This window comes from Geotrypetes seraphini, chromosome 2 (assembly GCF_902459505.1).
Source record: "Geotrypetes seraphini chromosome 2, aGeoSer1.1, whole genome shotgun sequence".
NCBI lineage: Eukaryota > Metazoa > Chordata > Amphibia > Gymnophiona > Dermophiidae > Geotrypetes > Geotrypetes seraphini.
Window position 1 is genome coordinate 344,840,936 of NC_047085.1, and position 23,406 is coordinate 344,864,341.

Genomic DNA, 23,406 nt, shown 5'->3' on the forward strand with positions numbered 1-23,406 from the left:
GTGCCCGAAGATCTGCCTCCTTCACGCTGGGCCTTGAGCAGCTGTGCATGCTCAAGGCCTTCGGGTTCCCGTTCTCTCCGAGATTCTCAGAGATCCAATTTTGTGAATGTTTTGCTCGTCTTGCAAAACACTCGCAAACCGGTGCACTCGCAAACTGAGGTACCACTGTATACAGTTATACTTAATAGTGTTTCTGTTCTTACTTTCTGAATTATTTATGTTGCAAAAATGTATATTCTGTCAATCTGTGAGATACTTCCCACCCATGTATTTCCTATGCATGGAAAATATGAAACATGTAATGGGGGTGTGACAACTTTTACAAGGTACTGTATGTATGTTGCTGAATCATGAAAGCAGCATGTCAGAATGGAAGAAACTATACAAAAAATGCAGTCATAATAAAGAAAATTATGCTTTATCAACACAGTATTCATAATTACTCCTTCCAAATGATAAATGATAATATGGCTCAAAAGTAAGCTGCTGTCACACAATTATTCACGTGGGGGTCCTTTTACTAAGGCACGCTAGCCATTTTAGCGTGCGCTAAAACGTCTAGCACAACTTAGTAAAAGGACCCCTATATTATTATAAGCTTTATCTTTGGGCCATAGTGGATGAAATCCAAAATTTGGGCAATAATTAGCATAATAGAAGACCCCAAGACCATATTCTATGGAAAAATGTTATTATGCCTCTTGGTGATTCTAGTGAATGCTTGTCAACGGACTTGTGTCCAAAAGTACATATAAAATACAAACCATACATCGAGGTAAACCTGACAGTTTTCTGAAGTGCAAAATACAACAGTCAAATTCGAATGAAGTTCAAGTATCTTTTATTCAAGGTTGTAAATGTACCACACTTCATTATTGCAAATGTTCATTGGTACAAAACATTTTTCAACTGGAAAAAGGCAATAAAAAAATTATATTCAAAGTCCTCACTATAAATTACTTTTACAGTACTTTGCAAACTCAGAGCTCCAAATTGCATTATTTTATCTATCTAAAATTGCCCCAGTACTAGAATTTCCTGAAGAAGGTAAGGCAGCTGTTTGAAGAGGAGGTAGCTGGAATCAAGGGATTTCCATTTCTCTCTCAATGCCCACATATTTAAGTGCATCAGCTTGGCTGTATCTGGAGAGGGGGGGGGAGGAAAAAAGAAAATAGGTTTTATATTCTTACACATAAGAAATACCATTTTAGTTTCTAGCTTTACACAAAACAAAGGGCCTGTTTTAAAAAGCCACGCTAGTGGCAACAGCCCCGAAGCCCATAAAGCGCGGCTTTGTAAAACAGGCTCTAAGTTTCAATGGCCAACTTAGTCTTGAAGACAACCAAAATCTTTGTAGGTTATGATACCTTTTGCTGGTATGTTGCTTTCCTCATATTTCCAATATGTCATACTAGCATTACAATTCAACTTATTTCTGCTTGAAAGACTTTTTTTAAACCACAGCTTTTGCAGTTACAACATCCTATGAAATTTTATTAATTTTCAAAGTATCATTCCAGATATTATCTAGTTTAACTGATGTGATGGTAAAATCTGTTCTTTCCTGCTAATTTCATTTCCTCAATTCTTGTTAGACTACTTCAGACTGATGGGCCATGCCATCCTACCAGCAGCTGGAGGCAGAGAAGCTGTGTCCTCTAATGCATCCGCAATATAAGGAGTACTAGAGAATGTGCATCAACTCAACTGGAACCTTAACCTATCTCATACCGTTTTTAGCTAAACTAACGGAAAGAATAGTATTTGATCAGTTATCAGATTTTGTCAAATCAACTAATGCTCTACATCCATACAAATAGATTTAGATAGAATCACTCCACAGAGTATTCACTGATTGGTTTGACCACAAATATTCTTTATCACCTGGATCATCATAACTGTGTCATTCTTTTCTCCTTAGATCTGTCAGCAGCATTTGACACTATTGACCATGTATTGCTGCTTGAAAGACTGAAATCTATAGGCGTTTGTGGCCAAATATTTGAATGGTTTAGTTCTTTTCTTTCCAATCGATCATCCTTAGTTAACTTTAATTCTATGGTTTCCAAACCTTACACTCTCAATTATGGCATCCCTCAAGGATCCATTTTGTCTCCGTTATCATTCAATATCTTTCTATCCTCATTATTAAGTTTATGTCAATCCATAGGCTTTACCACCTTCTCATACGCTAATGATATTCAACTTCTGCACTCTCTAAACCCAGAAAATAAAGAAGACATAATCGAGATTAATAAGAATCTAGTGAAAATTAAACAATGGCTTAGTTCCAACATGCTAGCCCTTAACATACAAAAAACGAAAGCGCTACTCTTTCCGTGGAAAAAGGAAATAAACTTGAATGCTCCTTTCACCATAGATAATACTCACCTAAATTTAGTAACATCATTAAAAATACTGGGTGTCATCATCGATGAAAAATTTTCTTATTATGAACATATAAACAACACTGTTAAATCTTGTTTTTATAGGCTACGAATGATTCGCTCAATTTCCAAATTTCTAGAGCCAAAATCATTAAATATACTTATTCACTCTTTAATTATCGCTAAACTCGTTTATTGTAATTCCTTATTAATAAATATTACACAAAAAGAAAAGAAACGTCTTCAAATAATTTAAAATACTGCTGTTAAATTGATTCATAATGGCAAAAAATACGATCATGTCACTCCTTTTTTAATCAAATCTCATTGGCTCCCAGTTAACCACCGTATCACTTTTAAAATTCTGCTCTTAGTATTCAAAACCCTCTCATCTAACAAACCTCAATTTATTAATAAATTACTTATCCCTCATAGCACACCACGTCTTCTTCGATCTACTAATCAAAAGCTCATAGTAGTTCCTTTCCTGAAAGTTATTGGAACTCGACGAAATGAAATGTTCTCCGTAATGGCCCCGCAACTATGGAATACTTTACCACAATATATAAGAGAGGAAAATAATTTGAGTTATTTTAAAAATAATTTAAAGAGTTTTCTTTTTAAAGATGCTTATGACCTTTAAACTAAATTCAAAGTTAATCTTAGCTCTTTCTTACTTTTTACTTCCCCTTCCCCAACATTTCTTTCCTTTTATGGTTCTCTTCTCTATTCTAAAATTAGTTCCTCCCTTTTTTACCTTGTGTATCCATTAGTCTGTAAGTCTGTTGGTCTAACCCATTATTTTAATATGTAAATATTATGTTTAACTGTATGTTTACATTTTTTACCAAAATTGTATCTCGCTTAGTAAATTTAAATAAGCGATTTATCAAATCAAAAATAAACTTGAAACTTGACTTCAACGACTCCCTTTTGAACAATCCACTGAACACCACAAAGAGCTGAATGAACTTCCTGAAAGAATTTGTGACATGTAGATTGTGCAGCAGAATGTCCAACCTATGAAGGATCTTGCTAAGACTGACTCTACATTATTCTAGAAGAGAGACTGATTCAGGTAGAAGGAAGAAACTACCTCAGATAAGAAGGTAGGCACTATACAGACAGCAACTGAGTCCACTGGGAAAAAAATTCTTAGCAACGATAGGGCCTGCAACTCTAATACCTACCTGGCTAAATAGTCACCAGAAACACTGCGTTCAAAGAGAGGACTTTCAACAATGCTTTCCTCAAGGGCTCAAAGGGAGGACCACAAAACCAGATTATGATCCTACTATGGCATCACCAGATGCTTGACTCCATGCAAACCCCCCCCTCCAAAAAAAAAACAAAAACCACATTATATGCAGATGCCAGTGATGAAATGCCCTTAATTTTACCTCTGCAACAAGGAAGGACTTCAACTTGATCTTGAGAGTCTTAAGCTCACCTTGCACAAATGCCAGATGGTAGACAAACCCACCTACCAGGCTGACAACCACTCTCCACACATTAGTGATCAAATGCTAGCTCTAAACATTAACTAACTATATAAAACTTCTTCAACCCTTCAGAATGTGGATATGACTGACACCGAGTACTCCTTATTCCTAAAGCAGATCCCCTTCAAGGGCCAAGCCATAAGCCAGAGGTGATCCGGGTCTTCCATGAGAACTGGACCCTGTTTCATAAGACCTATCTATATCTCTTGACAACAGCTGAACCAGATCTGCATTCCATAGAAGAGACATCATCGGATTTATGGCTGGTACACTTTACCACTTCATCACCAACTGTAAGACTGAGGAGCTCTAGTCCCACTCTCTCAGTTTTAGAAGCTGCTAGCTGAGAAAAACCTTGACATTTTCCACATCTGCAATATATGCCACCATAATTGCTACTAGATTCACTTTCACACAGCTGCACAGCCAGCTGATATCTTGCACCCCTCTGCTTGTTTACTTAAGCTACTAAAGTGGCATTGCTGGATATCAGCAGAACTGTTTTTCCCAGGCAACGGACAGACCATGTAGCTTCTAGACTCAACTGATGTTCCTGCAAGACTTGGCTGAGGAAGTGGCTTCCCATCCAACTAGTCCATCCACTGACCATCACCATCCAGTCTGGCAAGTCCAAGGGATGCCCTACATCAACTGACCTCAGTGCCACCATTATCAAAGAAAGACCTTGGAACTGTTGGGACTGGGGAGACCAGCAAGAAAAGGAGAACAAGCTGGAAGGGTCTCATACATTTCTCCCTCCGTATTCGCGGTTTCCGTATCTGTGGATTCGCTTATTCGTGATTTTTCAGAAGCTGACTCCGCCCCCCCAAATTATGTAATCATTAAAGTTCTTCTTCCTTTTACTGTACTGATAAAAAAGTGTATTGCTTATCATTCACTCTGAAAATCGATGCTACCATGCTTTCTCTCACAAATTTGCTGCTTCCATGCTTCCCAGTGTTCACTGAGAAAAACACTGCTTCCCAGCATCCATAGAGAGAAAGGCTTCTTCCCAGCATGCCTTTCAAGAAATCGCTGGTTGCCTGCCCTGAAATCACTGCTTGCTTACCTGCCCTGAAATCGCTGCTTGCTTGCCCTGAAATTGCTGCTTGCTTGCCCTGAAATTGCTGCTTGCTTGCCTGCCCTGAAATCGCTGCTTGCCTGCCTGCTCAGAAATCGCTGTAGAAAAGTTATTTGCGGTTCAAATAATAAAAACGGAAGACTTTTTCTAAAATCTGTGAATAACACTTAAAAAGTTATTTGCGTTTTTTTTTGTATTCGCACCTATGTCCACCCCATCCCCCACGAATATGAAAGGAGAAGTGTATTTGCTCCTGTCTATAGAACCACCTCTATCATAGCCATGAAGCCTAGAAGCTACAAATAGTCCCCGGGTTCTCAGGGCCTTTTCCTCTGGGTAAGGAGTTTATTCCACTCTGAATAAGGATGACCCCCAATGCTAGTATTGAAGTGGAGCTCCAGATAATCAATGATCTAAGAAGGAACAGGTGGCTCCTTGAATAAATCACCAGCCAATGTAGTTGTTTCATCAAGAGCTATGAAGTTGGTATTTCAAGCCTTCAACTCCAACTCCTCTAATTTTATACTGTCTGACCCCCTACTATATATGGTAAATATAATTTAATTAATTACAGAAATATAGGATATTTATGTACAAAACTAGGATTAATAGAAAACAAAATATATTTATTTGAAGTCTAAACAAAGAACCTAAACAAAAAATAATGCTGTCAAAAAGTGTGCAATAAGAACATAAGAGCTGCCATATTGGGACAGACCGAAAGTCCATCAAGCCCAGTATCCTGTTTCCAACAGTGGCCAACCCAGGTCACAAGTACCTGACAAGATCCCAAGGACAAAAACAGATTTTATGCTGTTTATCCTAGGAATAAGCAGTGGATTTCCCTAAGCCATCTTAATAATAGCTTATGGACTTCTCTTTTAGGAAATTATGCAAACCTGTTTTAAACCCTGCTGAGCTAACCTCTTTCACTATATTCTCTGACAACAAATTCCAGAGTTTAAATACTCATTGAGTGAAGAAATATTTTCTCTGGTTTGTTTAAAATCTACTACTTAGTAGTTTCATTGCATGGTCCCTACTCCTAGTATTTTTTTAGATAGAGTAAACAAGTGATTCACATCTACTCATTCCACTCCACTCAGTATTTTATAGATCTCTATCACATCTCCCCTGAGCCGTCTCTTCTCTAGACTGAAGAGCCCTAGTTACTTTAGCCTTTCCTCATAGGGAAGTCATCCTATCCCTTTTATCATTTTCATTGCGCTTCTTTTCTAATTCCACTATATATTTTTTTGAGATGTGGCGATCAGAACTGCACACAGTATTTGAGGTGCAGCCGCACCATAGAGCAATACAAAGGCATGATAACATTTTCATCCCTTTCCTGATAATTCCTAACATTCTATTTGCCACACACTGAACTGAGGGCTTCAATGTATCCTCAAAGATGATACCTAGATCCTTTTTCTGGGCAGCGACTAATATGTATCATGTAGCTATAGTTCGGTTCCCCTTTCTCACATACATCGCTTTGCACTTGTTCACATTAAATGCCATCTGTAACCCACAAGATCCTCTTGCAATTTTTCACAACTCTCTTGGTGATTTAACAACTTTGTGTTATCAGTAAATTTAATTATCTCAGTAGTTATTCCTGTCTCCAGATCATTGATAAATATGTTAAAAAGCAGCAGTCTCAGCACAGACCCCTGGGGAGCCTGATTATTTTTAAATCAAAAACAATGTATATAGGATAAAGAGAGATCAATCATAAAACCACAAAAATACTTCCCTTGTATTCAATTGAATACAAGGGAGATATTTTTGTGGAGCCCAATTATTTTCCCTTCTCTATTGAAAATATTCACCATTTAATCCTACTCTCTTTCTAACTTTTAACCAGTTTTTAATCCATAATAGCATGTTACCTCCTATCCCATGACTTTCTAATTTCCTCAGAAGTCTTTCATGAGGTACTCTGTCAAATGCCTTTTGAAAATCCAGATGCACAATTTTGATCAGTTCACCTTTATCCACATGTTCATTCACCCCTTCAGAGAAGATTGGTAAGATTTCTCTTGACTAAATGAATGTTGACTCTGTCATTAATCCATGCTTATGTATATGCTCTCATTCTGTTCTTTATTTAAAAAATTTATATTCTGCTCTATCAACATTTCTAGGCGGATTCCAACAAACATACATAATTTATAACAGATAAATACATTAAAACAGCAATTACTTAATACACTTCAAAACATTTAATGAAAAAGAAAAAAAAATCTAGAAAATAAGCATTGATATATCTTCCTAAACAAAAACGTTTTCAACAAAGTCTTGAAACAGTCAACATCACCAAGCGCAGTTGCTCAGAATTCCTATATTCTTCGCAGTGAATTTCACAAACAGATGGGACCACCAGGGCATTACTGTTCAAGGAACGCAAGTTCCATGTTGGTCAATAAATACAAAGGGAGTCTCTAACAAAAGTGGAGATTTCCTCACACAATGTTTTAAAACCAAATGGCAACAATTTATAGCAAATATGATACTCAAGTGGCAAGCAGTGCAATTCTTTAAGAACGGGAGTGATGTGTTCAAATCTAGAAGTTCCAGTAATTAACCTTGCCACAGAGTTCTGAGCAGCCTGTAAAGATCTCAAATTTTTCATAGGAACATCCATTAGCAAGGAATTATAATAGTCAAAATGTGGAAAAATCAGACTTTGAAAAACCAAACGAAAATTAGAACTGGTTAACACTGACTTCAAAGGGCGCAAAAGCCTCAGCTTAAAAAAGATTTTTTTAACAATATAAGAAACATGCTCTTTCATCTTCAAAGAAGTATCCAAATATACTCCTAAAGTTTTTAAGTGTTTTTACAAATGAAATCATTACTTCCTTAAATGTAACCAGTGTTAGAAAATCATGACTAACATGATTCGAAAACAAAATGATTTTAGTCTTCTCCACATTCAATTTGAGGCAATTATCATAGCTAATTACTGATCTTATCTAAAGAGAAGTTCAAGAAATCTAACATTTCAGCATGACTTGGCAAAATCTTAAATGCAAACTGAATATCGTCAGCATGAAGACGAACTTCAGCTCCCAAAGATTTCAACACTGTGCAAAGCAGCATAAGATGAACCCTGAGGAATACCATGGGCTCCTTTTACTAAGGTGCGCTAGCGTTTTTAGCGCACGCAGGATATTACCGCACACTACGTGGCTAGAACTAACACCAGCTTAATGCTGGCGTTAAGGTCTAGCGCGTGGGGTAATTCAGTGCGCGTTATTCCGCCCTAACGCACCTTAGTAAAAGGAACCCCATGTTTCATTAACAAAGACGCCTTGAACTGCAAGGTATAGGCGGAATAGAAATCCGTAATGTAATGTAATTTTTCCCATCTGACATCCAAAAACAACAACCATCCAAAAAAGATTAAAACCAACTGAACACTGTACCAGTAATCCCAATTTTGCAATAAAATATAATAGTCTCTACCATTTTGCCCTTAATCACTTAATATTTTAGATAAATCTTTTTAGAACTTTGTTCTCAGAAAAATAATCATCTCAGTCAGATCCTCCTTCATGAATGGCCTCAAATATGATCTAATTATTCTCAGAGCAGAAAACCTGTCAACACTAACTTGGGTCTGTGGCAAAGCAGTAACCACCAGGGCAATACATCTAACAATTGCAGACTAAACATAAGCAAATTTCTTGTGTCTATTCATTACAAATAGCTTTAACATCTGACCAGTAAACTGTGCCTCCAGGACAAGGCTTGGGAATGCTGGTTCAAAAGAGCACACATGTTACTGGTATAATTTTTCTTAGCTTTAGATAGGACCTGCAATTCTGCTAAAGAATAATTACAGAATTAGTTGATATACAACAGACACATTGGAAGATTAAGTTCTTACCTTTGGTAATCTTCTTTCTGTTAGACCCTGGAGGATTCCATACAATAGGTGTCTCACCTCAACCCACAAATTGGGTTCTGCTCCTCCCACTTGGCTGAGGAACACAGAGCCCCCTGCAGTAACATCCAAAAGCAACTGAATAGAACTGGAATAGACACAAAGGGGAATGGGGAATCTCCCTGCTATACAATTTCATTCTGTTCTGCTCTGCAATATAAAAGAGCAATTAAGAAACAGAAAATATAGGCAAGAACATGGAACTAAACTGCCATGTGCAATGAGCACAAACTAGAAATATGTAACCACATATAAAGAACAATTCCCCATAGGGCCTGGCCTGCTGGCTGGAAGGTACCGAGGCCTGAAAGGAGAAGCATCCAAAGCAGAAATGTATAGGTGATACAACAGACAGAGCAGATAAGAGGGCGGGATGTATGGAATCCTCCAGGGACTAACAGAAAGAATCTAATTTTCCATTCTGTTATATCCTCTCCGGATTCCGAACTATAGGTAATGTACCAAAGCAATGGCAAAGTCTGCCTGTAACACTGAGGCCTCAAATGTGGTATCGGACCGAACCGCCACATCCACTCTATAAAATCTGGTAAAGGTATGAAGAGACGACCAAGTGGCCGCTCTACAAACTTTGGCCAGATTAATCGCTCGAGGCTCCACTCATGAAGCAGTGACACCTCTAGTCGAGTGGACTTTTAGAGAAACCGGTGGCTGCTTGCCACAGACAATGTTAAGTCACCGAAATGGCCATGTGGATCCATTGGGCAATAGAGGCCTTAGACATCAGCCTCCCCCGCCTGGACTAGCTAGTCAGGACAAACAGATGGTGAGAAAAACAGAAGTCATTGGTTCTCTGTAAGTAGTGAAGTAAAACTCTTTGCACGTCTAATTTCTGCAAGATCTTATCCTTCTTTTCTGACCCCGTGGAACGATTCAACTCAGTAGAGGTGGAGGAATCCATACCTAAAGATTTTTTAACAAAATCGAGAGGTTGTGAGGCACACAACAGAAGTTGAAAAAAGATCAATAAAAATCCAAGATGGCCGCCACCAGGAAATTTGCACCAAAAAAGGTCTGTGGAGATTTAATATAAAGTTAAAAAAAAAAAAATAGCAATTTAGGGTTCTTGGAAGTGGGAGACCTTATCCCTACCCTCAGAAATCACAAAAAACCCTATTAGACCCTTCCTGATTCTCCCAAAGGAAGTAATGAGGCTGTACTTACAGTCTCCAAAGTGCCTGCCTTGCAGCTCTGTCTGTGCAGCTGCAGTGAAAGGAAAGGAATTTCTGTCTCAAATTTTCTCCAAAAAAGTCTAATCTTCAAGATGTTCGGGCTGCCAGCCAGAGAGACCCCAACCGAAACCTCCGCACACAACCGGGGACGGGAAAGAGCTGCCTGCGCCCTGATACCTTGAGGGCTCTTAAACCTCTGGCAGGGGCAGAAGATAAGCACACTCCCAGGGGGATGGACCCCAAGCTCTGAAGATAGCACACAGCAGTCTGGTTCCACTAGTCCACTACCCGAAGCTTGTCCTGTGAAGCTGTAATCCAGTTCCTCAGAATTTGTGTCCTTTCCCAGGTAGAGAACCCTTACCAAGGGTCTCAAAGAATCAAGGCCACCGAAAAAAGCAAACTTTTAGCAAAAAAAAAGAGAAAATAAGCAGAGCAGATCAGAAAGACTTCTTGAACGGTTCACTTACAGAAATGAAAACTGCAGGGGGCTCGGTTTTCCTCTGCCAAATGGGAGGAGCAGAAGAGAAAAGTGTGTGGATTTTTGCAAGACCCGGTTCGTGGATTGAGGTGAAACACCTATAGTACAGAATCTGGAAGGGACGTAACAGAAATGAGTCTTTAATTTCTAAACTATCCTATTGTTTATTTATTGTTACATTTCATGTGTTAAAATTTCAATAAAAAATTTAAAAAATGAAAAATAAACTATCCTAATGTTTCAAAGCCATGGAAATGATTGATTTATTTTGTTTTACCAACCTGTAATCAAAAAATAATTCTTCCCCAGTCTGGATGGCTCGCTTAGCAAATATACCTATCCTGTGATCACCATTAACCATCATAACTACAAAATAAAACCAAAGAAAAAAATTATTAAATAAGTAGACCAAGTAGTTAAGGAGACTTGTGCTAAAATGCAGTAAGCACTAGTGGGTGTTTACTTCAGCTTAAAAGAATTTACTGCGGGACATGCTGTGGTAATGTGTTGACACAAACCACAAGCTAAAAAACAAATGTAATTTTTTTTTTTTCCAGAGGGGGCTTGTCTGAGGGGCAGAGAGTAGGTGTTTATCAGTTACTATGATTAGTGCAGGATTAGTGTGTGTGCCCTTAAGGTAAGTGCTTATGCACAAATTTTTGTTAATGGCTGCATACTAATAGCAACATTAACATATAGCCATTAATTCAGAAAATCGGCTATTTTCCACCTGCATTAAAAATGGACTTAGCGAGCAGGAAAGATCTGTGTAAAGGTATCGTAAGGCCACTGTTTTTTTTAACACAGCTTAATAACAAGGGCCTCAAGAAAACAGGTTTTTTCCTTTTTTTTGTTACACAGAACCTGAATTCAATATTCCATAACCAGTCTGGCTTTTACCTTTTGAAGTCTTTTGGCTCTTAAACATTACAAAATGTGGCACAGTGGTTAAAAGCTACAGCCGCAACAATTTGGGGTTGTGGGTTCAAACCCACGCTGCTCCTTGTGACCCTGGACAAGTCACTTAATCCCAGCAATCACAACCCTCACTTATTTGGGTCTAGAGCTCTATCCCCAAATGAGGAAGGACGCTGAAGGAGAGCTCCTTTATGAACCCTTGAAAAAGCACTTGTGGGTGAAACGGGTCCCGTCAGGGCATGCTAGAGACACTGCATTAAAAGGACAAGTAAAAAAAAAGAATTGCTGTTGTTTAGTATTTATTTTTGAAAAGGAATAGTAAGAAATACAGCAACAGACAAGCAAGCTGCATTTAAAGAGGAGGCAATTAGATGAGCCAAAGCTGGATCATTGGCTTTGCTAGCTCTCTTGCCATCCTGTCTTTGACCCATATAAGTGAGGGTTGTGATTGCTGTGGTTGTTTCCAGTTTGCCTCACTTTTTCATCTTCTACATCCTTCAAGTCACTTAATCCCCCCATTGCCCCAGGTACATTAGATAGACTGTGAGCCCACCAGAACAGACAGGGAAAAATGCTTGAGTACTTGAATAAATTAAATGTAAACCATTCTGAGCTCCCCTGGGAGAACAGTATAGAAAATTGAATAAATAAATAAAATCCCTATACATACCATGTTTCCATGAAAATAAGCCCTACCTCCAAAATAATTCCTAGTTAAGATCCCTCCCATCCCTTTGTGCGCTGGAACACCACTTAACGGGCTACTTCGTGACCCTCCCCCTGCTGCATCACTGATGATGTCATCAGAGATGCAGCAGAGGGAAGGACCCCAGCAGGGAAAGTCATGAAGCAGCCCATTCAGAGTGCTACCACCAGTTTTGAGGCTTTGGATGTATGTAAGGCGGTTGGTGGGGTTCCAGTGCACAAAGGGATGGGAGGGAGGGATAGGTATAACATGACAAGTGTCAAGGGTAGATACCATGTTTCCCTGAAAATAAGACATTCTCCCAAAATAAAGATCTAGTGTGTTTTTGGAGCACAAATTAATATAAGACCCTGTCTTATTTTCAAGGGAACACGGTATGTATCTGGAAATTTTAGTATTAATAACAAAAAGTTTAAGTTTTAAGTGTTCTTTAATCTTTGTGCATGTTCAGCTTAACAGTTAATGAAACCTGTAAAACAGTGATTCTCAAATGCATCCATCATCATCACAGAGCCAACAGGTTTAGAAATTTACATACATTGGATCTCCAAAGGATGTAAATGTATCTCATTTATATTCACTGTACATAACATCCCTCTATCTATGCACAAGTGAGTCACTTATGCAGCACACCTAAATTCAATCAATAAGCATCCCCATTTCTTGCACAGCCATAATCACACTTAAAGTAAACACACGTAATTTTTTTCTCTTATTTACTTACCCTCCAAAAAAAGTGAATTTCAAACCCCTCAATTTCAAGATAAAGTAAAACTCAAATATACATTTGTAAGATCTTATTGGTTACAAAAAACCTCCCCCAAGTTTAAATTCTACTTGTGCAACATATTTACCTTTTGCATAGCAGTTGGGATTCACAGAATGGTTTGCAAATCGAATTTTGTTACCCTTGCGTGTTGCATCAACCACAAAATCTAGAAGCAAAATAAAAGTGTTATCTTGCTTTATTTCTCCCTAACATATATAAAATATATCAGAAAGCACTCAAAAGTATATGCAATCCTTCTTAAAATCAGCTTACAGCTAAATTTCCTGAGGGTTTTCTTTTCTGTATCTATAATTATCATGCTTATTCATACAGGTTCAACATTTTATGACCTATTAACCTGAGCTCATTCAAGCTGAATTTAAAAAATTCTCACTTGAGATTTTTATTAAAAAAATGTTAGCTAAGCTACCACACAGGAGTTTGATGCATTTGCAGAATTATTGGGTGATAAGAGCCTCCAGAAAGATAAATATAATTCAAACTCAAAGAAGCTAAAATTTTCACGGGACCAGACTTTTTATGATCATGTAGCCTCACTGTTGAAAAGATCTGGAATGCCTCTGATATAATTAATGCCATTTAACATACAAAAATAATGAAGAACAAGAATTAATTGCAGAAAAGGGGGAAGAACAGTCTAGTGCAGGGGTAGGCAATTCCAGTCCTCGAGAGCCGGAGCCAGGTCAGGTTTTCCACAATAAATTTGGATGAGATAGATTTGCATCTCAAGGAGGCAGTGCATGCAAATCCATCTAAAGTAGCGTAGTATGGTACAGAAACAGTACTAGCAACACTACTGTAGGTAGTTAGGCAATAAATTTTATAGATTATTTTCTTCAGCCATTTGTAAAAGAAACATTCTCCTATATACAGGATTCCACAGATTTTCTGACAAAGATTGAAGAAGTGAGCTGTCCTCGCAAACCAATAGCCTTAGCAAAAAGATAACATTTAAAGTCCTACCTTAAATTTAATTAATGACAGGTCAGATCTTAAAAAGACAAAACAATGTACTTTATAATGTTGGCACTGTATCACTAAAATGGAATCCCTAATAAATTGTAAGAATATAGGGAACTAAAAACTGGGCTAAAAATAAGTTTACCCAAATGATAAATTTTGTGAACCAAAAGAATAATCTTAGAAGCAATATGAAGAGATGGATAACCATCTCATCCCCGTCCCCGGGAGCTCTGTCCCTGTCCCCACGGACTCTGTCCTCATTTGCACAAGCCTCGAACACTTATGATTTTATATTTAAATCTTTTTATTAAAGTATAAAAAGTGACAATATTTTGCCTATCTATAAATCGCAAATTGAGCCTTCCATTTTGATCTGATTTTGGTTCAACTTTTCCAAAGATTCAGTTGCCTATATTTTTGCATCATCTGGGAAGGTAATTGGACTGACTTTCAGATATGTGTGTAGAAGAGAACCTAAACTGTGTAGTGGATGAACAGGAAAATAAGGATCTATTAAATATTAGAAATGTTCCTTGATACCAGCAATGAAGGATGAATCTGTTGCAATTGTCTAAGATGTGTTAAGTTTGTACATATTGATACTAGTCTCAAGTTTTTAGAGAATGACAGGGACAAAGTTTGTCCCTGTCTCCACCCCCATGGGTTCCGTCCCTGTCCTGCAGGTCCCGTGTCCATCCCTGTCCTATGGGTACCCATCCCTGTGTCCTTCTCTAGTTTCACAGGTGCAGCCTGAATAACTTGGAGATGTCAGAGGTCCAGTTCTAAGTCCCCAAAAAACAGTGTTACTTACCGTAACAGTTGTTATCCAGGGACAGCAGGCAAGCTATTCTCAACATATGGGTGACGTCATCCACGGAGCCCGGATGCGGACAGCCTCGCAAGCAGGCTTGCTTGTAGAAACGTAGAAGTTTCGAGTCAGCCACACCGCACATGTGCGAGTGCCTTCCCGCCCAGCACAGGGCGAGTCTCCTCAGTTCAGATAGCTAGCAGAGAAGCCAATCAGGGGAGGTGGGTGGGTTGTGAGAATAGTTGCCTGCTTGTCCTGGGATAACAAAGCATTATAATAGTCCAAGTGGTTAAGAAGTAATGCTTGAAGCAAAACAGCTACGGATTTCTCATCAAAGAGAGCTCTAACAGACCAGATCATTCTCAAAATATAGAAATTCTTCCTAGTTAATACATCTGAAAATTCAAGATATCATCAACAATTATACCGAAAATCTTAATAGAATCAACCACTGGAATAAGATAACTTTCCTCATTGTTCTCTAAGTGCATGTTCATTAATTGCAGCTGGTAAGAAGCTATGCTAGAAGTAAGCACAGTGTTTTTCCCTAGACTATGGCCGACTACTTCCAAGACAAGGTTAACAAGATTAACCTTGAGTTCTTGATTGAATTGCCTCTGCCTCTCCCTCCTCCCATCCACCCTACTGTCCCTCCTCTATCCCTCCACCAACTTTTCTTCCTTCACAAGTATCACAGAGGAGAAAACTATACATTTTCTCTCCTCCTCCAAATTCACCACCTGTTCCTCCAATCCCATCTCCTCCCATCTACTGATCACCATCTCTCTTACTAACATCCCCACTATCAGCCATATCCTCAATCTTTCCTTCTCTACTGTGACTGTACCCAATGCCTTCAAACATGCCGTAGTTATGTCGCTCCTCAAAATACACTTGCTGGACCCTATCTGCCCCTTCAATTATTGCCCTATCTCCTTCCTCCTCTTCTTATCCAAGCTATTTGAACGTGCTGTTCTGTTCACTTCCATTGTTTTGCCTTTCTTTCTTCTCAAGCTAGTCTTGACCCCCTTCAATCAGGTTTTCGCCTTCTCCATTTTAAGGAAATTGCCCTTGCTAGAGTCTCCAATGACATGTTCCTGGCCATATCCAAAGGCTACTACTCCACCTTCATCCTCTTTGATCTATATGCGGCGTTTGAGACTGTAGATCACCGCCTACTCATTGACACAATGTCCTCATTTAGATTTCAGGGCTCTGTTATCTCATGGCTTTCCTCCTACCTTTCCCATCGCACTTTTAGTGTTTGCTCTAGAAGATCCTCCTCCGTTACCATTCTGCTATCAGTCGGCATACCTCAGGGGTTCTGTCCTGGGGCAACATCTTTTCTCCATCTATATTCTTCCCTTGGAACTTTAATCTCCTCCCATAGCAGTGTTAAAGGGGCTGTGTTTAGGTTTCTCTGTGAGTCTTTTTTTATTCTGCTTTCAATTATGCTGCATACTAAAAAAAAAAGCAGTGGTCTAGGCACTTCCCCCGAGCTCCAAAGTCGCTCTTTTCTCGCAGTTGACTATTGAGACTTTTGCAGTCCATGCTTCGACTTCAAGCTCTTGAGGACTCCCAGTGTTGCCCTATGAGGAAGGAGACTCTATGGTTTCAGGACTGGATGTGTCACTCTCACCTCCAGAGAACAACCCACTGCCTCTCTCCTTGGCCCCTGTGAATCTGGAGCAGTTTCCTTCGGTGGAAGTCATTGAATTGGAGGCCCCCATTGGGGGCGAATTTGTAGTAGGATCTTTGGGGCTAAGCAGAAAATCTGTGGAGCATCTTTCTATTTCAACTAGCAAGAAAACGCCTGAGGCGATGTTAGAGAGAATTATGGACTGCTCTCCAGAAGCTTGATATGAAGGTGGATACATCAACTAAAGAAATATATTCTCTTGTGAGTAGAATTGACATTTTATCAAGAGACTTTGGCAGGGATAAAAATTTAATTTACCAGTTGATATTGTTAAAGGAAAAAATGAAACTTTAAAAGATAATTCTTCATCTATAATTAAAGATAATCAATTAATAAGATTGAGATGTTAGAAAACTATAATAGGAGATTGAATCTTCATTTCTTGAATTTTCCAAAATCGCCTGTGATTTCTCCTCTTGATGCATTTAAGAAATATTTGATAGAAGTTTTAAAGTTTTTCTCTCAAAATATTCCTCCATGAAAAAAAATATACTATATTTCCTCAAAGAAGATAGGAGATCCTTTAGAGACTAATGAGCAAGGAATGAGAAATGAAGATTTCAATATCTCAGAAATTCTTGAATCTTTGAACAAAATGTGACATTAAAAATGCCCAAGTTCTTTTTTGTGGAAAAAAGATCTGGATTTACCCAGATGTGACATGACAAACACAAAATACTAGAAAAAAAAATTTGGGAAATGAGACAGGAAATCTTGTCATTGGGTGCAAAAATAATTGCTGGCTTACACATGTAAATGTTGTACAAAACATTTGGGTATTACCTATGTTTATTAATTTAAAGAAGTTGGCTGCATGAATTTCAAGTTGTTTTGATTGCTACTTAAGGATTGTTTTAGGGCTTAAATCATGTTAAGGCCTTTTCTTACGTATCTGTTACTTTTTTAAAATCTCATTATCTAGACACGTCCCCCCTCTTTGTTGGGGGTCCAAGGAAGAGCTTTAAAATGTTTCCTATTTGTTTACTTATGTTATAATGTATTATGTATCCAGTTCTGTGTTACTTGAACAAGTGTTTGCTTGCGTGATTATTTAAGAAAAGCATAATTTAAAAAAAAGAAAGAAAAACATATGGATTTTCTAAGCTCTGTAGAAGCTGTTCTATTTAAGCAGTATTTAAATCAGTGGTCTCAAACTCAAACCCTTTGCAGGGCCACACTTTGGATTTGTAGGTACTTGGAGGGCCTCAGAAAAAATAGTTAATATCTTATTAAAGAAATGTCAATTTTGCATGAGGAAAACTCTTTATAGTTTAAAAATCTTTCCTTTTGGTTAAGGGCTCCTTTTAACTAAAATGCACTAGCGTTTTTAGCGCATACACAAGATTATCATGCGTTAGCCGAAAAATTACCACCTGCCTTCTGGTCTCACTCTCTCCGAGATTGAGAGCGAGACCAGAAGGCTTTGAGAATGCGCAAATGCTCAAAGCCAGTCCAGCCCAGCCCAGCCCAGAAGAGGGAGGATTTCCGACGCACCGCCCAGCCCAGGCCGCGCCAGAAGAGGGAGGATCTTCGGGCACCGGCACTGGTGCCAAGACGGGGTAAATTTAGTGTCATTGACGTGCTCGGGGGGGGGGGGGAGTAGGATCGCGGTGGAGGGGGGGCAACGCGAGCGGGGGGGATGCCGGATCACTGGGGGGATGCTGGATCACGGGGGGAGGGGGGGCGCTCGTACAGCGAGGCAAGCTCAGTTTACAAGGCACCAAGTTTGTAAATGTTTTGCTCGTCTTGCAAAACACTCACAAACCAGTGCACTCGTAAACCGAGGTACCATTGTATTGTAATTTATAGCTAAAGAGACATATGATCAAGAAACTGTTTTATTTTACTTTTGTGATTATGATAAACATACCGAGGGCCTTAAAACAGTACCTGGCGGGCCGCGAGTTTGAGACCACTGATTTAAATGATTACATTTTTAACTGTTAAGTTGTTATATATACTTCTGGCGATGTATATAACTTGAGTTGGATAATTTAATTGTGATCCGCATTGAACTTTATAGGTAAATGTGGCATATAAATGGAACTGTAATATAATGTAAAGATGTCACCACTCACATTTTCAATTTGTTCTGCTGTCTACAAAGAACACCCATTAAAGGTGAACAACTTTGCTAAAGCAATTAAAAACACATCTAATTAACATTTACTATAATTTATACACACAGGTTTACAAAAATCAAAACAAATTCTATATACTTACCATTGTTCAAGTTGAAGAGAAAGCTGCACATGTACTTATCATATACTTTTCCTCTTCGGTCTGCCTCATCCTGAGAAATAATCTAAAAGACAAAAGCCAGAAGAGCAGATGAGTGGTTGGAAAGAGGGAGGGGATAACTAGTAAAGCACTGTCAATTAATGCATCAATAAAGGGAAGTTATTCACTTGTAGCAGATGTTCTCTGAGGACAGCAGGACACATTTTCACATGTGGGCAACATCACCGATGGAGCCCGACATGGATACACTCCCCAGTGCTCCTTTACTTCCAGAAATATTTGACAGTGTCCACTGGGCATGTGTGTGCCTTCCTGCCTACTGTCCTTGCGCAGGACCAAGGAAATCCTAGGGGAAGTAAGCAGGTATGTGAAAATGTGGTCCTGCTGTCCTCGGAGAACACCTGCTACAGGAGAATAACTTCATTTTCTCCAAGGAAAACCAGGACATCATATACTTATATGAGAATTGAGTTTTCTTCGCTAATATTGGGTATTGTTATTGATTCATCTCTTACATTTAATGATCAGCTAAATTCTCTCATTAAAAAGTGTTTCTTTAGTCTCCGTATCCTGAGAAGAGTGAGAGCGCTTTTTCCATCGGCAACACTTCTCTGTATTGGTACAGTCAATTATCTTGTCAAGGTTGGATTATTGCAACTCAGTGCACCTGGTCTTTCAAAGGTCAGTCTGCAGAGACTTCAACTGACACAGAGCACTGCTGCCAAGCTCATTTTTGGTAAGGGTAAATTTGATCACATAACTCCATTGCTTAAGGAATTACATTGGCTTCCAGTGTATCTTAAGTTCAATTTAAGTGCGTTTGTATTGCATTTAAAATTCTCTTTGGCATTTTTATTACTTTGGTTCCTTTAGACTGGAATGTACACAGATCTCATCTCGCTAGGAGTTCAAATAAATTAAAACTTACATTCCCTTCCCTTAGGGGTAAAAATAGAACTTTCAAGAGATTCAGCCACTCTTTCATTTTCAAACTAACTGAGCTTTGGAATGAGTTACCACTTTCACTTAGAAATCTAGGTTCCTTTGTTTTATTTCGGAAAGCTCTGAAAACTTTCTTGTTTACTAAACACTTTGGAAACTAAGGGCTCCTTTTACTAAGTTGTACTAGCGGTTTTAGCGTGCGCTAATTTGCCGCACATGCTAGACACTAACATCTCCATTGAGCTGGCGTTAGTTTTTGGTGCGTAGCATAGGGTTAGCATGCGGGGCAATGTAGCGGGCGCTAAAAATGCTAGCGCACCTTAGTAAAAGGAGCCTTAAGCCATTCTAGATTTCATTCTTCTTTTATATTTATGTACTATACTTATATTATTGTAAACTGAGTTGAGCACCTTTTGGTTGAAGACCCGGTCTATAAAATTAAGTTTTAGTTTAGTTTAGATATCAGGTTATTTAAAGAAAATATAAGGGAAAAACAATGTGTCCTGCAACAAGCAAAGCTGAAAGCCTGTTTATTTTCTTAATTTTTTTTTTTTTCAGAAAGAGCCTGGAATAGAAACAAAAGAGGCCTTGGAGGGGAGGACTTGGGTTCTAGTCCCCAAATAAATGCTGAAGGACAGTGACAAAACTGGTTCTTTCGTTTGAAATCCTGCTCAAGATAGTAATAAGATATGAAGACAGAGGATTACATCACTGTTTTGCAATCTCTTCTACAGAGACTGATCTCAGATGGGCTACCAATTCAGCCATTGTAATGACATGAGCCATGATATGACTCTCTAGAGGCCAGCCATAGCATAAGAGAAGGAGATGCAGTCTACTAGCCAACCGGATAACATACATTTACTGATGGCTGCACCTATCCTGTTAGGGTGAACTGTCTATGGGCTTTAGTCCACTCCACTCAGGCTGCCAAGACTTTCTTGTAGTCAACATTCACAGTGCGCTTTAACCAGGATAGGAATGAAGTTTGGGAAGAATGTTGCTAAACAATTGCCAGGTTAAAGTGGAATTCCAACCCTACCTAGGAAGGAACTTAGAATGAATCCAAAGAACTACTCAGTTATGACGAAACCTTGTTTAAGGTGAATCAGCAACTAGGGCATGGCCTTGAGCTCAAAGACTCTCTCTTCATTATGGATAAAATGTGAGTTAATGATAAACTCCTAGGTTGACTGCTGGTCAGTACCACCTAATGAGTGCATGTCAGCGCAGAGCTAGTGGCTGTGAATAGTATACCTATGTAATTGAGAGGTAGTTTGGACACAATCGCATTTTAGCATGCAGGTCTATGGAATTCCATCGAGAACAAACAAGAAGGTTGAACTTTAGAATCCACAAAAGGGTAAAAGTCCAAAACAAAAGAGACTTTGGAGTCTGATGTTGCTGATGTAGGCTTTATTTAGAGCAAGAAGATAATCCTCAATTTAAAGGCACTGAAGTAATCCATAATTCTGATTGATGAAGAGGACCCAACATGGTTTGTGTTTTGACCAAAATGATCTTCCTCAGGAGTCCCGAATGGTCTCTTCAAAAGCTTTGTGGATTTAACAACCTACGCTCAGCGTGGATGAATGTGTTCCTCAAGCACGCTGAGTTGAGCTTTAACAAATGATATTTCTGGTCCATAAACAGTAAATAAATTTGCAGATTAAAAATGTAGAGTGTACAGGTTTAGAGGATCGTTGTCCAACTAGTTCTGTTTCCTTCTAGAGGGCTAAGCAGAATGAAATAATCATGCACATGATATTGTATATGATGTAACACAGTTGGCAATTATGTTCAAGCCCCCTGGTACAGTGGCCACAGTGAACCACAATAGAAGAATGACAATCTGTATGCTGAAAATATTTAGCACCTAAAGTTGAAAATCTGTGCGTGGTGCTGATTACGCTTCCCCCTGCAGTGCCAAACCTGAGCTCCGGGAGGGGGGAGGGAGGCAGGAAGCCGGCAAGTAGTTATGATAGCATTTTTTTCTTTTTTAACAAGAAATGATGGTTTTATCTTTATATATAAAGGAGGGAATAACAAAAGGATATAAATATTATTATTATTTTTAAATTTCTGTGTGTGAGAGAGGGAGAGCTGTGACTTGACAGGAACGGCTAAGAAAAAAACTGAATATCAAGGGGAGGGACCACTGAAGACAGGAATTCCTGCACATGCTCATTAAACCAAAGGCTTACTTTTGCTATAGGACAGCACCGACACACAGGATCAGTCTAAGGCAGGGGTGTCAAAGGCGTCGGGTTTTCAGGATTTCCCCAATGAATATGCATGAAATCTATTTGTATGCACTGCTTTCATTGCATCTTCATTGGGGAAATCCTGAAAACTGGATTGCAGCCCTTGAGGGACTTTGACACCCCTGGTCTAAGGGCTTTACTAACAAGTGTGACTACTTCTCTCCTGCTTGTCTCCGGAGAAATACTTGTTTTGCATGGTCATCTTTTCAAATTGGCTGTATACTCTCCAGGTGCACCCTTTATATCTTTTGAAAAATGATCTTAATGCCTTGCAAACTTTGGTGTCAAAGTTTTGTTGGGGAGGGTAAAGGCCTAAGATATAACGGGACGTACGTAGGTAAGGCTAGTCTCAGTTAGGGCAATGGTCTTTGACCTAAGGGCCACCACTGGAGCGGACTGCTGAGCACAATGGTCTGACCCAGCAGCGGCAATTCTTATGTTCTTATGTGAATTCCTGCAGAGCTCCTGGTCACAGGGTGATATGGGACTCCCTAATATTAATTTATACAATTAAGCTTGTCTTTTGTGACATTTAAGAGACTGGATTCTAAATGATAAACAATTTACAAACACTGCTATAGAAAAAGACTATTTTTATCCCTGGCATTTCAATTATTTATTACATGTACAACACCAAAAATTGTCCTAACCAATTAGAGGCTGCATACTGCTCTGCCCCCTTAGACTCTTATGGAAACAACCGATTCTTATCTGGAATCAGAATCCTCATATCAGTGTGTTTTTACCAATCGTAGTTTCATCCCAGGGGCTGAAAATGTAACATTTTGGTAATGGCAAATGGAGGGATTGCAGCTGATGGAACAGATCTTGGAAGACAATGGGAAAATCATGACATTTGCCAATTTTGACAGAAATAGTTATCAGGATCAGCAGCACATTATGCTTATCTCTAGCTATCACATTACATAGCAACCTTAAAGCTCACAATCTTTATCTTTGGAGACTGGAACCAAAATTAGGCAGTTTTTACTTGGTGAACTGTCAGAAAAAATATCAGTTTCTTATTTTGGTAGAATACTGGAAACTTGCCAACCTCCCAGAAATTACCCAGACAGCTTTGGATGGCTGGAGTAGAGATCTGGGTAAACCTCTAAAATTTACCACTTTTAAATAAATTATTGCTTTCATCCTCAAGGTGGTTCACAGTGTCGAGTTATAGGAGTGCCATTTCAGAACAATTCCCTGGGCTTACGTCTCACAACAGGCATTCCATGTGGGTTGTGTTACTACATCTTTATGTTCTGATTCTCAAGCAGGAGATAATTCCTTTGTACATGGTATATGGAAAATGCAAGAAAATTATTTTTGGGGAGCAAACTGAGAGATTTCCTGCAATCCATATTGGAACACCCAATTACTTCGTCATTAGAAATTATGATATTTACTAAGGGTCAGATTCTCTAAGCTCCGATACCATGGTAAAAAATACAGTGATGGGAGCAAATTTTGTTTTACTGGCGATTC

General features: G+C 38.9%; 1 protein-coding gene across 1 annotated transcript in view; it reads right to left on the reverse strand.

The window, feature by feature from the left end:
• Nucleotides 1-824: 824 nt before the first annotated feature.
• The window catches only part of EZH2 (enhancer of zeste 2 polycomb repressive complex 2 subunit), a 378,737-nt gene continuing 356,155 nt past the window's right edge, over nucleotides 825-23,406 (reverse strand). The window contains 4 exon segments of the mRNA XM_033930316.1: nucleotides 825-1,142; nucleotides 10,872-10,956; nucleotides 13,069-13,149; nucleotides 18,698-18,779. Of these exon segments, the coding sequence (XP_033786207.1) occupies nucleotides 1,082-1,142; nucleotides 10,872-10,956; nucleotides 13,069-13,149; nucleotides 18,698-18,779 (309 nt within the window). The 3' untranslated portion in view covers nucleotides 825-1,081.